General features: G+C 52.0%; 3 protein-coding genes and 1 pseudogene across 3 annotated transcripts; 1 reads left to right on the forward strand and 3 right to left on the reverse strand.

The window, feature by feature from the left end:
- The first annotated feature begins 360 nt into the window (after positions 1 to 360).
- On the forward strand, positions 361 to 852 carry LOC118674715 (syncollin-like). The gene has a single exon (XM_036346767.1). The coding sequence runs from the start codon at positions 361 to 363 to the stop codon at positions 850 to 852; it is 492 nt and encodes a 163-aa protein (XP_036202660.1).
- Positions 853 to 2,478: 1,626 nt separating this feature from the next.
- LOC118674716 (F-box only protein 50-like) lies at positions 2,479 to 11,551 on the reverse strand (the record flags this gene model as incomplete). The annotated part of the gene is made up of 4 exons (XM_036346768.1): positions 2,479 to 2,969; positions 3,093 to 3,231; positions 3,758 to 3,853; positions 11,490 to 11,551. Coding segments are annotated over 4 exons (438 nt in total), but the record flags the coding sequence as incomplete, so codon positions are not given.
- LOC118674686 lies at positions 7,433 to 8,059 on the reverse strand (annotated as a pseudogene).
- Positions 11,552 to 15,746: 4,195 nt separating the features above from the next.
- LOC118674668 (interferon lambda-3-like) lies at positions 15,747 to 17,342 on the reverse strand. The gene is made up of 6 exons (XM_036346724.1): positions 17,192 to 17,342; positions 16,909 to 17,090; positions 16,507 to 16,584; positions 16,119 to 16,262; positions 15,933 to 16,016; positions 15,747 to 15,845 (listed from the first exon to the last, which is right to left on the reverse strand). Exons 1-6 carry the CDS (start codon positions 17,199 to 17,201, stop codon positions 15,747 to 15,749), a joined length of 597 nt encoding a protein of 198 aa, XP_036202617.1. The 5' UTR covers positions 17,202 to 17,342.
- Between the last annotated feature and the right edge of the window lie 1,368 nt (positions 17,343 to 18,710).

The raw sequence follows: 18,710 nt of genomic DNA on the forward strand, positions 1-18,710 counted from the left end.
CTGCCCCGCCTGAAGGCCCAGCCCCCCTCCTCTTCCCCCTCCCTCAGCCTCTCCTGTTGAAGGAGGTGGGGTGAGGGGGGGTGTTTCATTCCTGGTCAGTTTGGAAGAGCTCTTCCTGCCCAACCTATTAACCCTGTTCCCCTCTGTGCTGCAGTGACCGACCCTCAAGTCCTGTGTATAGACATAAACTGCTACGTTTCATAAAAATATGTCCATCCTGCATTTCTCTTTGTGGGTTTGCGACCAGGCCCAGGAAGGGCTCCCCCTCCGCCTCCCCCGCAGAGTCCTAATCTCACAGCTGTCCCTTCCCACGGGGCAGGAGCATAAAAGCACGCAGGGGCTCAGCCCTGCAGCGTCACCATGGCCCCGCTGTGCCCACTGCTGCTGGCACTGGCCCTGGTGGCCATCCCCGGTGTCCGAGGCGCCTGCCCGGCAGCTGCTGACCTGAAGAACCCCGATGGGACACGGACGTGCGCCAAGGTCTATGACAAGAGTGACCCATATTATGAGAACTGCTGCCAAGGTGCGGAGCTGTCCATAGAGCCGGGCACCGACCTGCCCTTCCTGCCCTCTGACTGGAGGAACGTCATCTCCTCACTCGTGGTGGCCCCCCGCTGTGAGCTCACGGTGTGGTCCCGAAGAGGCAAGGGTGGCAAGTCTCACAAGTTCACCGCTGGTGTCTACCCGCGCCTTGAAGAGTACCGCAGGGGCATCTTGGGCCACTGGTCCAACGCCATCGCCTCCATCTACTGCAGGTGCCCTCCTATCCCCGTGCCAGTGCGCACATCCGCTTCCACAGGACAGAACCCAGCACCACCACCACCCCCACCTTCAGTTTGCCCAGACCCCTGAGTCCCTGACCCAAATTGGGAATCCCTAGACCCATCCTGGAGGCCCCTTCTCACCCGCATCCCTCCCCCAAGCCCATGCCCCTTGGATCTCTCAGACCAGTTCTGGGATTCTCACACTCAGAAGTGACGCAAACCCCCTCCATTTAGGGAGCCCCCCCACAACCTTCCTGAACCCCCACCTGCCTACCCACAGCTACACTGTCCAGGGAGGGCCACTAACTCCTGAGCTGCCCAGTCTAGCTTGGAATGTGGAGCCATTGACCCCCTCACCCTGGAGTCCCAGAACCAAAGCCAGTTCTTCCCTCTCCCCAAATTGTCAGAACTCAGGGCTCCCTCTGGCTTCCCAGACTCTACATCTGACCCAGACCTCAAGACCCCAGACTCATATCTGGGGACACCCTGTCTGGCCCTTATGCTCCCTAACCACTCACACCCTCTAGGACGGCCTCAAGACCAGGACCCAGTCCCAGCATCCTTGGGAAGGTTCTGGAGCATTTGGAGCCCTGAGCCCACCCTGCACTCACATATGCAAACTCATGGACTTGGGACCCTAAGTCTAGCCATAGTAGCCTCCAAAACCACCACACCCGCCCCCCAAGAGCTCCAGGAGCCCCCTGCTCCTGAAGTGGAAGCGCAGCCCAGCCCATCCCACCCTTATCTCAGGCTCTAGAGCTCCCCAAGCCATAGATCTTTGAGCCCGTGGCACTTCCTGGTGATAAGTTTTTATTCTGTTGCAGGTGCTACTGATGCCTCCGAGGCCCCTCATCTCCAGCCCCTACAGAATGAGGAGCCCCTCACCCAGCCTTGTCCCTGGGGCCAGCTGAGGGCCCCAAGTCCCAAACAAGAGAGCTTTCTCCCTGCCCCCTTCCCACCATGCCTTCCCTGCAATACAGTCCTTATGAAGTTGCCCCTGTCTGCCATCTGCTTGTGCTTGGGACCCAAGACCACCCAGGATGGGGAGACAGCAGGGTGGTCATGCCAGGATCAGCCCTACCTGGGGCAGTGCTGTGATTGGGGATGCACCCATAGATTCTGACATGGATTTAGGTGTGCACAAAGACACACGCCCACAGGAAGCATGTGTGGCATGCAATGGCACCGCTGCTGATAATTAGACATTGACATGCTTCCCAGACCTTTTGGTGCACAGCCCTTCCCTGAGTGATCCCAGCTGCTCTGGCCTGCCAGGGACCTCCAGTCTCAGGATTCATGCATGAGACAGCAGGAGGCCTTCAAGGACCAGCCTAGGCCAGGCCAGGGTCTGTTGTGAGATCTGGCCAGAGCCTAGGACTTATGGGCTGTTCAATCCTTCAACCCTCCCCTCCCTTACACATGGAAGACACTTTATTGCAAATTTGCATATTGCTGCAAATGTGACTTTGCAACTTATACTCACCCCCACCCCCAGGGATGGGGCCCTTGATGGATACCTGGGTTTGGGGGCTCCTAGGAGAAGCTAAAGAAGAGAATTGTGGGTGTTGGGGAAGGAAAGATATGGGGACAGCTCACGGGGAAGGACAACTTGGGGTTGGATGGAGGAGGAGAATTCGGGAAGATTCTGAGAGCTAAGAAATGTGGGGGAAAGAGGTAGGTGGAGATGCTAAGAGATCATAAGGTGGGGGTATGTGAAGAGATCAGAGGTCAAGGGAGGCGTCGGAGGTGGAGGAGGTATGAGGTGCTGGAGGATCACAGAGCAGAGGGTTTGTGAGTGGGCTGGGAGCTCAGCGAAGTTCTATGGAGCAAAGATGGCATAATACTCAGAATCCTTGGGCACAGGTGTTTACTGGTTTAGTCAACAAGGGTTTATTGAGCACCTACTATCTGTCGAGCACTGCCTCGGGAAGACATGGTCCCTGCCCTCCTGGAGCCCCAAGAGTGCAGGGGAAATGCCAAAGATTCAGACGTTCTGGGGCCGGGGGGGTGGGGGGGGCGATGAAGTCAGACACTCAGGATGAGACAAGGGGTCAAAACAGCCAGTCACTCCCTGAACTGCACAGACACGGAGGAGTCAGTCACCCTTGTTCGCCGCAGCCCTCCAGCCTCCATGCGGTTCTTTGTCTTGTGCAGGAAGTGGACAAAACGCACACCAGGGCCATACTGGCGGAATACGTGGGACACCTGTGGCAGCAGCGGGTCAGAAAGAAGTCCTTATTAGGGACCTATGGGCTCGGCTCTCCCTCCTCCTCCCTCTGTGAGGTCTTGGGACGGGTCTGGGTTGGCAGCTGGGGCAGGGAGTCTCACCTGGACCCAGCGGCCAGGAGGGCCCCTCCCAGAGGTCCGGGGGACCACATGGTGCTGAGCAATGATGGTGTGTCGGTCAGCTGCCAGCAGCCAGACGTGCAACTCATAGACACACACGTCCAGCCGGCTGTCCTCAAACCTGGGGGTGGGGGGAAGGCCTTCAGCTGCCACCTCAGACCCAACATCCCCACCCCAATGTCTTGCCCCAATCACCATTTAGCATCACTCACTGACACTCCCCGCCCCCCTCCCCGTGCCCCTGGGCTGGCTGGTGCTGGCAACACAGCAGTGACCAAGACAGACTCCTGCCCTCCCCCCTTGGGAGTCATAGCCCAGCGGGGAGGCAGTGACCAGCAGGAATAGTCAGGACCAGCATGGGGGCTGGTCAGGGAAGGCTTCCCGGTGGAGCCATGTGTAACTGACTCCTGAAGGAAAAGGACAAATTGTCCTGAGAAAGACAAGCATCTGAAGAGGGAAGAACAGCCTTGGTCCTGGCACATTTCAAATCCTGAAGGTGTCCGAGAGAAGGGGCCACAGAGGTGGGCAGGGCTGGGTCCTGCAGGGACAGGAGAGTCCTGGTGGGAGGCTCAGACCAAAGGGGAGGGCGGGGTGGGGTTGTGCTTTGTTGAGCCCCTGTGTGCACCCTGGTGGGGGGAGGCACGTACCAGTTCATGACAGTAATGTCTGGCTGCTCGTCATCAAGAAGCTCCTCCCACAGACCCTCGGCCAGCAGATCCACACACTGATGCTTCACCGTCCAGCTGTGAGAGAGGGCACAGGGGAGGCGGGCTCTGGGACCTGCTGGCATTCTTGGGCATCTCCCAGGTCAGCCTGACCCCAGGGAGCAGGAAACCTGATCACAGCACCCTCATATCCAGGGGACCCCGGTATGGGCGCTGGGCCCTCACTGGGCACCTTATAGTCTCGGTTCCCATCACCCTCTTGGCAGGCGATGCATTCTGAACCCTGTGTTGCAGTGGGGAAACCGAGGCTCAAGAAGGGAAGTGATTTACCCATGTTATGCCCAGATTTCAAGATCCCCAAAGGACATCACTAGGGAGCACCAAGTCCGATGCAAAAGCATAGAGTCTTTATTCAAGCCCGGGGCTTGGTCCTTCTGCCTCCCCTACTGACGCAGCGATAGGGTGTGAGAGAGAGCGAGCCTGGAGTTCCAAGAGAACAAAGAATTTATAGGGCTTGGGGTTGGGGGGTGGGGGCACACTCTGTCCACTGATTTGGCTGATTCCGGTTGGTTGAGTGAGGGCCGGGGGCTAGTGATGCAAGGGCAGGGTGCAGCTAGGGTATGGTTACACAAAGACAGGGGGGTGGCTAGCATACTTTTGGCCTTGGGCTAGTTTCCCCCACTTTCCCATTGGCCGAGATAAGGGCAGGCTGAGTAACTGATACATTCTGCGGCTTTTTCTTGGAAGAGGGGTTAGGGACCCAGCTATCAGTCCTATTCTGTCCTTTCATTCCCCTCTTGTCTTGGAACTTCCGGCTCAATCATGAGATGGACTGCATTTCTATTTTACCTTCCGTCGCTAGAGGCCTGTACTGGGCTTGCAAAACCATCAACTGGACCACCCCTATGCGCTTTTTGACAAATCAGACTAGTCTGTTAATAATGCAAGGGCCGAAAGTCAACAGCATTAGGAGGATTACAAGGGGTCCCGCGAGGTCCCACAAGCCCAGAAGGAGCTGGGCTTGTGACCTGGCAGAGACAAATTATAACAAATGGTCCGGTGGAAGGGAAAGAAACCATTTTAGTTTTAACAATTTCTATTGAAATAGGATTTTTCTTCTTAAAAATTCCTCTATGGCTATCAAAAAGCCAAATCAAGATTAATTTATCTACTGTATTCAATTTGGCCTGATGTTTGCATAAACACAACAAGAATGGTAACTGACTACCTTTGCTGGAATTTCATGATTGAATCTTAATGTGCCCCGTAGGGCCAGGAAGCCAAGCCATCCAGCTGCCATCAGGTCTGCCTGCAGTATTTGAGTTAGGTGAATCCCTCACCTGTAGCAACTCCACCTGAGCCCATGCTCTAGGCTTTAAGCCCATCTCAGTAGCCCTCCTACTCGTTGCGGCCCAGAGTGAGTGGGGGTTCCGCAGGGATGCAGATGCATCCTTATTGTTCCCCTTCTACTCTTACCAACCGCCAGTGATGGTAGGGCTTGGGCCTGATGCTCCAGCGCCAGCCATCTTCAGGGCTCCCCAGCAGGATACCAGGCTTTTCCTGTGCCACTTTTATTGGCTCCAAGTCTTCAGAGCTCAGACAGGTTTCTTTAAAACATGATATTCCAGTCAAAGTTTCCGGTTAATAAAATCACTATTGAAAACCGGTCTTATTGATTTCTTTTTTTTTTTAAATTAAATCTTTATTGTTCAGATTATTACATTTGTTCCTCTTTTTCCCCCCCATAACTCCCCTCCTCCCAGTTCCCGCCCCACCCTCCGCCCTCACTCCCCACCCACTGTCCTCATCCATAGGTGCACGATTTTTGTCCAGTCTCTTCCAGCATCTCCCACACCCCTTTCCCCCCCAAGAATAGTCAGTCCATTCCCTTTTTATGTCCCTGATTCTATTATGATCACCAGATTATTTATTCACTTGATTCTTAGATTCACTTGTTAATAGATGTGTATTTGTTGTTCATAATTTGTATCTTTACCTTTTTCTTCTTCTTCCTCTTCTTAAAGGATACCTTTCAGCATTTCATATAATACTGGTTTGGTGGTGATGAACTCCTTTAGCTTTTCCTTATCTGTGAAGCTCTTTATCTGACCTTCAATTCTGAATGATAGCTTTGCTGGATAAAGTAATCTTGGTTGTAGATTCTTGGTATTCATCACTTTGAATATTTCTTGCCATTCCCTTCTGGCCTGCAAAGTTTCTGTTGAGAAATCAGCTGACAGTCGTATGGGTATTCCCTTGTAGGTAACTGAGTTTCTTTCCCTTGCTGCTTTTCGGTCTTATTGATTTCATGCAAAGGAATGTATTGCCATGACTTATTTAGCATTGCCAGATTTCGGAGGAATTATATAAGGAGAAAAACATACTGATCTGCTCTAAGATCTTCTGATTCTTCTTGTCAGTCCTTTTTCATGGACTTTTCAGAGTTATAACAAAACAGTAACTGTTGGATTTCTTTTATCAGTCCTCCCTAAGTACTTTGGCATAACTATTTACCCTCTGTTTAGGGAGGCAGAATGTAAATTATTTACTCTCTCTGGCTTACTGGCCTGTACCATTTGATTAATTTCCTTTCAATGTTTCTCTTCTCCTTCTTATCACATACACAACCTTTCTAAATTTCATACTTTTAAACCAGCCTTTAAACCTTCCCTCCATGTCCTTCAAAAATGCACAACCATGCCTCAGACCTTCCATTCCAAATAGGCCTTTCCCAGCTCTCTACAGCCGAGGTTTGTACCACTCCTGACATGGGCATGGTCACGCAGGCCTGCAAGACAGTATACAGGCTGCCAACTGTTAGCTGTTTCTCAATAGAGACCAAAACCTGATGGGTATTCTTCTTTGCCCAGTTGGGCACCTTCCCTCTCGGCAGCTACAGCTACATTCAAACCTGCAAGAGAATCAAAGGTTAATACAACATATTAATACAATGAAACATAATATTGGCAGCATGGCCGCTTCAGGAGCCAAATCTCATGCTACCAAACGTGACGCATGGTAGGGCTATACAAATACCTTCGAGGGAGGGCAACTAAAGTTCACTGTTGACCCTTCCTACACAAAACAAAATTGTCCTTGACTCTCTGGAGCCATGTCCATGAGAAGAAGGCATCAGCCAAGTCCATCACGTAGGGCATTGCTCTAATGCCATACAGGGTGAACCACGCTCTTGGCTGCAACCAGCACCTGGGAATGTAGCAGGGGAGTCATCTTGCTCAGTTCTCTGCAAGCCACAGTTAGGGATTGTGTGTGGCGGTCATTCTTCTCCTCTCTAGCTGCCAACAAAGTCTGAACAATCTCTATAAAATGCATTCTGGCACAGGAGAAAGTTGTTTGCTGCACAGAGGCAGCTAACCTCTACACAACTGGGCTCGGACATCTGCCCAGCAAACTGTAGTCTACAAGTTCAACATGCAGCCTCCAGTTCTCCTAACCCAACGAGGTTTCGGCCAGTCTCTGAGTCAGGCTCCTCCTCTCTTGGAGAATTTCAAAGTCCTGATGGCTCCCAGGTCCAGGAAGAGTGCCTTTTTGTTAACCCTTAGGGCCCTGCTTTTTTTTTTTTTTTTTTTTTTTTTGGCCTTTTTACCAGTTCCCTTTGTGGCAGAGCAGCAACCAGGTCTCTTTCAAGGGTGTGCACTAGAAGGGGATATCAGCCCCTCCTCTGAGCCAGCTGCTCCGCCTAGGGTCTCCCAGGGGCCCAGCCAGAACGTCCCCCAGCAAATCCTGGAAGCTGCTGCCCTTTTGCAGTGGTATGGACTCAAGCAGGGGGTTCACTGGATATAGATGGCAGCGAAGCGCTCGCTGGCTTCTGCCTGCAGCTGCTCGTGCCCGCAAGCCCTGCCCCACAGCACGCGCACCTCGGTGTTCTCCAGCTTAGGAGGCGCCAGGGGGGGGAGGGAGGTGAGGCCAGGCAATGCCCTGACCCCCGTCCACCCGCTCAGCAACCCCTGGGCACCGGCCCGCCAGCCTCACCTCGGTGCCCGCCAGCAGCTGCTGCAGCTCCTGTAGGCTCTCGTTGATCCACGCGTGCCGCTTCTTCTCTACCAGGGGCTTCTGGGCCTTGCGGTGCCCCCGTGCCTCCCAGAGGTCCTTATTCTCTCGGCTCGGATGGTCCCGTCGTCGGGGCGCCAGGGGCGATGCCATAACCAGCACTGCCCAAAGCACAGTGGGTGCACCTGTGGGGGGCTGTTTCTCTCTTTTCCATGTCCCGCATGGAAAAGGAAACAGTCCATTTGCTGAATGGAGGAGCTGGGGATTAAGAAATTAAAGAAAGACCAAGACGCAGAAATAGATTTTAAGCTGGGGCCAGGTGGGCGCCATCCTCTCCAATGGAGAGGCGGCAAAAAGCGGGCTGAGCCACACAGCAGGTTTATTTTAAAGGCCTAGATTTACATATCTAGTTCCACCCCTGCCTGATTAACATGTCCAGCCTTATTGGGGAAGCGTGTTCCCAGGGTGTGGCTCTGCCTATGCTCTGAGTTCAGCTGACAATAATTATAAGAAAATGCCTAGGTGCCTCCCAGGCGGCCCTCTACATGCACCCAGCGCCCTTAGCTACACCGCTGGCAACAGCCCCTCCTTCTTTGACCTGGCTCCCAGGGGCTGAGTTTGCCTAGCAAAACAGTTCTAAATCACCAGGGCGGCTGAGGATTTTAGCTTTGTTCCTCCTCCACTTTTCTCCTGGGAGTTTAGTTGGTTTTTTTAACGTATTAGAATTTTTTTTTTATTCTTAGAAACCTTAATCCTTTAATGATTACCAAAAGTGAACATTCAGCAATTTTAGATTAATATTTATGAACACATTTTAAATGTACTTTTACTCTTAAGATATATCTAGACCTTTTGTGACAAAACTAAGAACAGGTATCGGTCTGATTCAGCATTGGAGGGTTAAAAAGAATAAACCAGGGCAGAGAAAGACTGTGCTTACAGTTACTTTTTGTGACCTTGAAGTTCATTGATAAGACCTGTTAGGTTTGCAGCCAGTAGCATAACTGCCAACACCCCCGCGCCCCTTCTCACAGCCCAGTTGTGTGTCTCCTTTTAAACAGTAGGAGTTTTGAAGAAAACCACAGACTGCTCCTATAGCAACCCTCCTTCCTGGAGGCTGGGGTCTGACCTGTGGGGTAATATGACTCTTAGGCGGCCTGGAAAGATAACGGGTGCATAGGGAGATTTCTTGCAGACAGAAAGCCTGGAGACCATCTGAAATCCAGTGACAGATGCTTTCAGAATCAGGATGAGGGAGGAAGGGAAAGACCAGGTTATGTCCTCTATGAGGATTCTAATACATAATTGCTACCAAAGAGATAAGAAAACCATAAGTAACAAGTTCTTTGAAATTTTCTACCTTGTTAATTTGCTAAGAAAACAGTTAACTTGCTGAGGCCGGTTTGGCTTAGTGGATAGAGCATCGGCCTGCGGACTGAAGGGTCCTAGGTTCGATTCCGTTCAAGGGCATGTGCCTGGGTTACGGGCACATCCCCAGTGGGAGATGTGCAGGAGGTGGCTATTCGATGTTTCTCTCTCATCGATGTTTCTAACTCTCTCTCTCTCTCCCTTCCTCTCTGTAAGAAATCAATAAAATATATATTTTTTTAAAAAAGAAAACAGTTAACTTGAAAAGACTTCTTTCTTGCTCTTTTATAAGCAATCTCAGAACTAAGCAATCTTGGAATTACAGCGATTTACAACCCAGGTAAGAGCAACTGATAGAAATTTTTCTTAGCGAAGTGGGCTGATTCCTTCTGTAATGGTGAGCAAAAGACTCTGAGAACTGCTAGAGATTCTTGCAGCCCACCGTGGGTCTAGTCCAAACATTCAGCCAGATGAATTAACAGAAATGCAAAATAAATTAAAGTAGCTTTCATTTCACACAGACCAGTAATGAGCAGCTAAGGCGAACACCCCATATTTACACTTTCTTAGATTAGCCCAGGCTGGAGCTGTATCCAGTCCCCCTTCTCTGTAGTAAATTGGCTAGTCCCACACAAACAAATTTTGTCCCAACCCCATGATGATCGGTGACCAGAGACAGACAAGGGAGGGGGTGACCTGTTTTCACAGATCCTCACTCAGATGCCTACCTGACCGAAGTCATGGAGCCACACAAAGGAGAGGAGAGGGCAGGCCCCCTCCTTCCACACTCATACACTTTCACCAGACATTCATTCAACAAAGGCATTTAGCTACCACAACACACAGTTTTTCCCAATTCAATCCGAACCTTAAACTTTAGCTGGCAAGTCAAATATTCAGCACTTCTCAATCAGTAACATTTTTAAGAATAAACTTCAAAAATGCAAGACATGTTTTTTATCATTTGAATTCAGTAAGCTTCAAGGTCCCAAGTTCCCAGCGGTTCTGGAAAACCACACCTGAGGCTGGCAAGCAAGTTTGGCCCAGCCCTTGACTTAAAAAAACCATAATGCTTAAAGGAGTAGTTTGAGTCTGTCCCATAACGTCCATCCAGTAAGTCCACAGAAAACAGAAAAAAAAAAACACAAACACAGACAAATACAGTCTTCCAACTCTATGGAAGCAAAACCAAAACAACCTTCTGACTCCGCGGAAGCAAAACTACAGATTAGACGATGGCCATGTGCCAACTGGCGGGAGCAACCTGCCTCGTCTCAGATTGAGAGGTTTCTGCACCCCTCCAGATGGAGGATCGGGGCATCCCCCTACTCCTCCCACCCATGGTACCCCAGTGCGTCCACCTAGACTGTTTCGGACACTACAGATTTCAGAAGTGAGCTCACACAGGACAGAACACACAGAACACAACAGACAACACACAGACACTTACCGCGGTCAGTCAGACTCTCGGGATAGGGGTCCCTCGTGAGTCTTGGGGGTCCCGTATGAGCCCCCAAATGTTATGCCCAGATTTCAAGATCCCCCAAAGGACATCACTAGGGGCACTGAGTCCGATGCAAAAGCATAGAGTCTTTATTCAAGCCTGGGGCTTGGTCCTTCTGCCTCCCCTACCGACGCAGCGGTAGGGTGCGAGAGAGAGCGAGCCTGGAGTTCCAAGAGAACAAAGAATTTATAGGGCTTGGGGTTGGGGGGTGGGGGCACACTCTGACCACTGATTTGGCCGATTCCGGTTGGTTGAGTGAGGGCCGGGGGCTAGTGATGCAAGGGCAGGGTGCAGCTAGGGTATGGTTACACAAAGACAGGGGGGTGGCTAGCATACTTTTGGCCTTGGGCTAGTTTCCCCCACTTTCCCATTGGCCGAGATAAGGGCAGGCTGAGTAACTGATACATTCTGCGACTTTTTCTTGGAAGAGGGGTTAGGGACTCAGCTATCAGTCCTGTTCTGTCCTTTCACCCAATGTCAAGCAGCAAAGAAGCTCAGGTTCAGGGTGACTCTGAGCCCCTGAGTTACACCATCTCACCCGCTGCCCAGAAGCGGGGCTCAGATTCTCAGGGCCTGGGGACTCTCCTCCTCCCAGGGGAAGGGCTCAGCAGAGGAACAATAATAGCTGCTAATTGTGAACACCTACTATGTGTCAGCCAGACCTGGCCAAAGCCTGTGCTGTGTGTTAGGGGCATTCTCTGGGCAGGTGACTAACTGTGTTTACAGAGTAAGAAACTGAGGCCCAGAGAGGCAAAGTCATTTTCTCCAGGTCCCACAGCAAGGAAGGCTGGAGGAGGGAATCCATCGTAGGCCTGGGGCCTGCCCACTCACCTGCAGCTGTGCTGGAGCTGCTCAGTCCTAATGTACCACTCACAGAAGTTGCCTGCCAGGTGGAGGAGCAAAGGGTTAGAAAGCACAGAGTGGCGGGTGCCCTCCCCTGGGGACCAGCCCCCAAGCACTCACCCAGCGTCTCCAGGGGCTGCCGAGTGGGGCCAGTAGGGGGCGCTGGCTCATAAATGTTGATGCCTGAAATGGGCAGGTAATACACAGAGCCTCAGGCCTGCTGGAGCTGCTCCTGTCCACCCTCTCCCTGCACCCTACCCCCAGGGCCCCTCTGAAGGGCAGGAAGCTGTGCCACCCACCAGGCAGACTAGTCTGGCAGGGGTGAGTGAGCCATGGCCCAGGGAGAGCCCTGAGAATGTCCTGGGGGAGAGGGACCAGGTGCGTTCTGGTGAGGCAGAGACAGAGGGACAGGGAGGCACCAAGAAAAAGGCACTTAGAATATAGGCAGAGGGAGGAGGGAGGAGCGGGGGGGGGGCGGGAGGGGGGACAGGGAGCAGGTAGAAGGGAGTGAGTCGGGTGACAAGAGATGCAGGAAGAGCTAGAGACACATGGCACAGAAGGAGACAGAGTCAGGGATACCAGGCAGGACAGAGCCTCAAGCGGACAGACAGAGGTACAAATAACAGAGACAAAGGCACAGAAACAGGGATAGAGAGACAAGGGAACTGATGGAAGAAGAGCAGATGGTCTGGGTAAGCAGCGCTGGGGAAGAAGCTAGGGCTGGTGGCACGGGCACCTTCGGGGTTGGGCGAGCGCAGCAGGTGGCGGTAGAGTGGCCACCACAGGAAGAGCAGTTTTGGGTGTGTGTGGGTGGCTGGGAGGTGCTTAGGGGAACATGTTGGTGAGCAGGACCTTGCTCCTGCATGTCTTGGGTGTGGAGGAATCATCCTGTGGCAGAGGATTCAGGGCATTGGCGAATGACACCCATTGATGGCATGGCCTCCATCACTGACATTCAGCAAAGCTCCTCAAGTGTCAGGATCTGGGATTTCTCTGGGAACCAGGCAACCATGGACCTTGGCAGACGCATTCCCTCTCGCAACATCAGCCACACTTAGAGTACTGAATATTTAGGAGACATCCGGGAGTCTATTGGGCCCAAATTGTATTTCTCAGTGATGGTCACAGCAATACCTCCCTCCCACATGCTCTGCTGCAATGTGACTGCCACTCCACCATCCAGAGGAAGTCGTATTTTCACCATCCCCTTGAATTTGGGAATGGCCAAGACGCCTTGGACCAATAGAACACTGTGTCAGTTCCGGGCATAGCCATTAACCAGCCGTCAGATTTCACTTCTGGACCCTTAAACACTGCTCTGGGGGCCGCCAGCCCCATGTAAGACGTTCATCTGCTCAAGGACTGTGGTGCTGTGAAAAGTCTGAGTCACATGGAGAAGCAACAGCCCGGCTCTGCTCCCAGGAGACAGGCAGCTATGGAGTGAGCCCCCACTGACACCCACCCCACTGACATTGAACTGCGACCGGGGGAGAGACCCCTAGTGACAATCACTCGCCTGAGGGTGAGCAGGACACAGAGGCAGGTGAGGCAGGGACAGTGCGAGGGCGCTGGCTAACCCCCCATTGATAATAGTGACAAACTCTGGGCAAACGGGTTTGGAAACACAACTATTTGAAGGCACTGGAGAGCGACCAGAAGCAGGCAGAAACAGGAGGGAATTCCATCTTTCAAAGAGCAAACCATGGTGTGAGACTAAGTTTATGGCTTTTTCTGTGGGCACAGGCCTCTGTCCATGTAGCAAGGGACAAGGTGAACTCAAGCAGAAAACCAGTCATTGACTCAGGTTATCAGACACCAGAGCTGGGGCTGCGAGATCAGTCGGAAATTGAGAGGAGAGAGCCCATCATGGAGGGAACCCCAGAGAAACAGGATCAAATTCAATGTCCTGAAAGAAAAAAGAAAGCTCTCAACACAGGACTCTGTAGCCACTGCACATGTCCCAGACACTGAAGGCAAAGTGACCACTTCAAGTCCGGGGTCCTCCAAGTGAAGGAAGAAGAGGAGAAGAGGCACAGAGAGCGCTGGCTGGAGTCTCTGCCACTCCGGCTTTGTGGGCGGTCACATGATTGTGGTGACTGGAGCTGTGGCGTCCCCATTGCGGTCATGAGGGGAGACAGTACTAATACACTGAGGATGGAGCACCAGCCAGAGATAAAGAGCCTGGACCCACTATGGCAGCCTGTCCTCTAGGGCAGCACTGTTCAAATCCAAATATTATGTGAGCCACGTGTGTCATTTAACATTTTCTAGCAGCCACATTTCATAAGTGAAGAGAAATGTGTGAAATTACTTTTACATATATTTTATTTGACCCAATATATTCAAAATATTATTGTTTCAACATGTACAATCAACATGAAACGTATTATTAGTGAGATTTTACTTTTTAACAGTGGATAAAAATTCAGTACATCCATCTATTTCCTAGCTTTGTCCATAGAGAGTGGGTAGAAGCAACAATATTCCTGTAGCAATCAGCCCTCCTAGCACCCAGATCACGATTTTTTAATACTGTCTCCACGAAGAGGAACCAGAGCTCCTTGAAGAAAAGGCTGGTTACAGAGCTGAGGCAGGGACAGTACAAGGTGAGCCTGCAACATCTTATTCCAGAAAGCAAGGAGGTGCTCAAAGGATGAGGGGACACACGGAAAGGGCTTAGGAGCCATCTTGAAAGGGTTCCCATTGGCCTAATTGAGGACAGTTCGAGCATCAACTGAAGTTATAGCAAAGAATTATAATGCACTGAATGAAATAAGAATTCAGTAGTCCATGCTGTTATAAATCAATTAGCAAATACATGCATGACGGAGGGGAGCACAGCTCTTCCTAAGAGTAGAATGCCAATGAATAATGCAAGAAGAAGGATGAAGTTATTTGATAACTGACATAATATAAACATTCAGGCTTTGGGCTCTGAGCACCCGTATATCCCCCTCTGTCTGAGACCCTTTGACACCATCAATGGACGCTAAAATGAATGGGTTGCAGTTTGAAAACTAACAGGTATTTGCAAAGTGTCAAAGTCCTCCACATATTTATTATAAAGAGAAAAATAGTATTTTTACAGAGGAGAAACTTGGCAGGCACCATCTAAACATTTTTTAAAAAATAAAATCTATTCCAATTCCAGGCTCTATTTTATACGTAGAGCACAGCTCAACCTGCACTAGCGACATTTCAGTGCTGAGCTCCATGTGGCCTGTGGAGCAGGTTAAATAATGTAGCTCTAAATGGACCCTGATGTCTACACTTCTCATCACGTGCAATGATGAGTGTTGTTATAAGGCACTTTTATTTCATGTGATTTACATACAACAGAAGGCATCTAAGTGATCCACTCACATACCCACGAAGAAACCACACACCCACACAATCACTCACGTTCTGTGGTGGGAGAATAGTGGCCCCAACGCCCAGCCCAAACCCTGGAACCATGAATCTCTTATGTGACCTGGCAAAAGGACCTCGCAGAGGTAACTGAGCTTTATAGATGTGAAAAGAGGGAGGTTGTCCTGGATTATCCCTGTGAGCCCCGTCTAAACACCGAGTCCTTAAAAGCAGAGAACTTGCTCCAGCTGGAGGCAGAACAGAAATGTGGTGGAAGGAGCAGTCAGAGGGATTCCAGGCGTGAGAAGGATGTGACCCGTGGCTGCAGGCTCTGAGATGTAGGCCCATGTGCGAGGACCAGTGAGAGGCTGGCAGGAGCTGCGGATGGACTGACGCTTTCTGCCACTGGGAACGGGAACCTCAGTGTTACCACAGCAGGGAAGAGAATTCTGCCAATAGCTTGACTGAGTTTGGAGGTGGACCCTTCCTCCCAAGGCCTCCCTAGCAGAATCCCAGCAGCCACACTTGGACTTCAGCCCTATGAGACCCCTGGCAGAGAAAGAGGCTGGCCACCCAGAGCTCTCATGTATGGAGCTGTGAGATACTAAACTTGTGTGGTCTGAAGATGCTAATTTTGGGAAACCTTGTTATGGCGGCGGGAGAAAACTAATCCGCACAATCATACCCACAGCCCCACAGCACAGGAAACATCGTTTTCTTATCATTTATGAACAATTCTTACAAAAAGTAGAAAAATAAATATTTTATCGGGTCTGAGTTTGACAATTCACACACATAAATACATAAATAGTGGTTGGGTGGCAATAAATTAAGAAAAGTGCGGGATGCATAAATAAAACCCAAGATGCTGGGACAGGAGGCAGGTGGGCCTGAGGGTCACACACACAGGTCTCCATCAGCAACACATCTCAGGTCACGGACAAGGAGGCGGAAGAGGTTGGATGCGACAGAGGCTTCAAGGCAGCCACGGGATTCCTGTGGAGAGGAATGGACAGGTCAGTGGCTGTTCATCACCTGGGCCCCAAGTTGTCCCCAGAAACTGGTCCTGCCCCAGTCACTCACCTTCTTCTCAGCCTCCTGGAGGCGGCGCAGCCATTGGCGGAGGTGGCCCTGGGGCCTGGGGCCTGCTGTGGACTGAGCTGGGACCTGTGGGCAAAGGAGGGTGGTGAGTGACCAGGGTCTCAGACACATGGGGACATACAGGTGGTCAGAGCCCACAGACGTGGCCTGGGAGCCCAGAGCACTCACACAGGCCTGAAGTTTGGAGTGGATGTGGCGCAGTGTGTGAAGGGGCTGGTCCAGGAGGTCCCCCAGGGTCGAGTTAGCCACGGTCTCCAGGACCTTCAGTGTCAGGGCCAGCTCAGCCTCCAAGGCTACAGGGCGCTCCCACACCTGAGCAGGGAGACAGACAGGTGAGCGAGAATAGATGAGGAGGCCGGAGGAAGGAACAGGTGAGGGCAGGAGACAGGAGAGAGGGAAGGTCAATGTGAGCAGGTGAGGAGAAGAGGTCAGGGGGACTGCTGGGGAGGGCAAAGACACAGAGAACAGTGAGAAGGAGAAGGTGAAGGGGCCACCTAAGAAGCCAGAGGAGCGGGGCCGGGTGAGGGCAGGGCTGGGCCTGAGTCTCCCAACTCACCTGCAGCTGCCTCAGGTCCCGGGTCCTGGGGAGTGGGCGGGAGCCGCAGCTCCGGTTCCTCTGCAGGAGGGACTCTTCCTGGAGAGCAAGGGCAGAGGTCAGCCACAGCTGGGGGGCTGGAGGTTGACCCCGCAGTGGGCTTGGAGGATGGCTAGCAACAGGAGCAGGGGGCTAATGTCCTAAAGGATGGTAGAGGCATCTCCAGTGCAGAAGAGCAAGAGTCAGCCCCCAAAGCAAGAGCAGGAGGTAGACCATGTGCGAAGGGTGCAGGTTAGCCCCGGGAAGGAAGGGAACAGGCCCACCTTGAGCCAAATGGGGCTGTGACCCACAGAGGGAAGGGTGGAGGGTTGCCCACAGCATGTGGGTGGGGAGGGGAGGCAGGGGAGAGGGAGGAAGACTCACCAAGGCATCCTTGACCCTTCTGAAGGCCTTCATCTCTTGTGGGGGCAGAGACTTGAACTGGGCCATGTTGCAGCCCCTTGCACCCAGGGGGGTCGGGAGGGGCGTGGTGACGGGAACTGCTCCTGTGCTGGTCAGCACCGTGGTCATCAGCATCAGCACCAGCGCACAACACACAGCCAAGTCTGTGTTAGGGAAGGATGGGCAGATGAGGGGACAGAGTGTCAGGGGCTGTGGGTGGGGGCTGTGGCGAGTGAGGGTCGTGGACAATGATGTGGAGGCTCACCCAGCTTCATCCTGGTCTCTGGTCTCTGGTCTCTATTCCAAGTGGGGACCCAAGTGTCCTCTCAGAGTTTGTCTCCTGGGTCTCACTCAGCCTTGTGTGGTGTCTCTGGCCTCAGTCTCCTCTTCCAGGTCTCAGCCCGCTGCTCGGTCTGTGTGCCCGAACTTCCAGTTAGGCAGCGATGCAATTCCTCACTGAGCTCCATGGTGCAGCTTTTAGCCTGCACAGGCGTGCAATCCCAGCTGATGAAGGAAAAATGAAAACACACCTGCCACTAGGGGAGGCCCCAGGCTGGGGAAGCCCGTGCAGGGCGGGGCCTTGAGCCAGGTGAGCAGCTGGAGTGGAAACAGAAAGTGACACACACTCAGGCTCACCTACAGGAGGTGAGGTCCCAAGAGGAATCTCAGGATAAGGGCAGCCTCAGCCCCACAAAGAGGGCTTACCTTTCTGCAGGACACCCCGGTGCAGGGAGAGGAGGAGGAAAGCACCTCCAGGGCTGTTGCCCCTTCTGAGAAGGAGGCTGTCAAGGGAGGAGAGAAGACAAAGGGAGAAGGCTGCTGGGGAATGCGGGTGGGGGTGGGGGGGGAGTGGTGGGAGGGGTGGGGGTACTGGGACGGGGGAGTGTGTATTGGAGAGTGGGCAACACAAAGCAGCCCACAGTTAAGAGATCAGCTCTTCCCTCCTTCCCCCACCAGGGGCTATGAATGAAGGGGAGAAGAGGAGCTTGACAAACAAACATCTTTAATTGTCCAGACACAGAGGGACCCAGGGATAGGAGTCTCTGCTAGGGAATCCGGCTGTAGCCAAGGGCTTCAAGGGATCCTGTCAGTGTGACAAATGCCTTCATTCATTCATCAAGTATTACCCAGCCCCAACTTTGTTTCAGGCACTGATCAAGGTGCCAGGAACAGAGCATTGAAAAGAAATCCCATAAAACAAAACTTGTTGGAGCTTTTTAATAAAACACTACTTTATTGTATTGATCTTTACAGAGAAGAAGGAGAGGGAGAGAGAAAGACATCAATGTGAGAGTGAAATATTGATCGTTGGCTTCCTGCACGTGTCCCAACTGGGAAGAGAACCCAAAACCTGGGCATATGTTCTAACCAGGAATTGAACCAGTGACCTTTCACAGGGGAGGACTCTCCAACCCCTGGTCACACCAGCCAGGGCTTCCTGGGCCTTTTTACTAGAGGAGAGTAGGGGAGGGGTAAGCACTCACTGTATATTACATCAGGTACAGAAAATGAAAGCACAAATGTGAGGTGACAGCAGAGTGTAGGAGGGGGCTGCACTGAACGAGGCCAGAAAGTTACATTTGAGCAAAACATAAAGTGAGAAGTGAGGGAGTGAGCTATGTCAAGATCTGAAAGGAAAAAAAACACTCCCTACCCATGATCTGGGAGTACTTTATGCCTCACTCCATCATGGAGACTTTGCCACAATATAGTATTGAACCCATGATAACATCAGGGGCACAGTGTAGTTTGCCTACATCTATATATTCTAGAGGCCTGGTGCA

This window comes from Myotis myotis, unplaced genomic scaffold (assembly GCF_014108235.1).
Source record: "Myotis myotis isolate mMyoMyo1 unplaced genomic scaffold, mMyoMyo1.p scaffold_m19_p_19, whole genome shotgun sequence".
NCBI classification, from domain to species: domain Eukaryota; kingdom Metazoa; phylum Chordata; class Mammalia; order Chiroptera; family Vespertilionidae; genus Myotis; species Myotis myotis.

Excerpts from the sequence above, each read along its gene's own strand:
- LOC118674715 (XM_036346767.1), top strand. The coding sequence starts at position 361 with ATGGCCCCGCTGTGCCCACTGCTGCTGGCACTGGCCCTGGTGGCCATC.
- LOC118674668 (XM_036346724.1), bottom strand. Across the intron at positions 16,585-16,908 it reads GAAGGGTCAAGGATGCCTTG|GAAGAGTCCCTCCTGCAGAG; the intron begins GTGAGTCTTCCT and ends CTTGCTCTCCAG. Across the intron at positions 16,017-16,118 it reads ACTCCAAACTTCAGGCCTGT|GTCCCAGCTCAGTCCACAGC; the intron begins GTGAGTGCTCTG and ends CTTTGCCCACAG.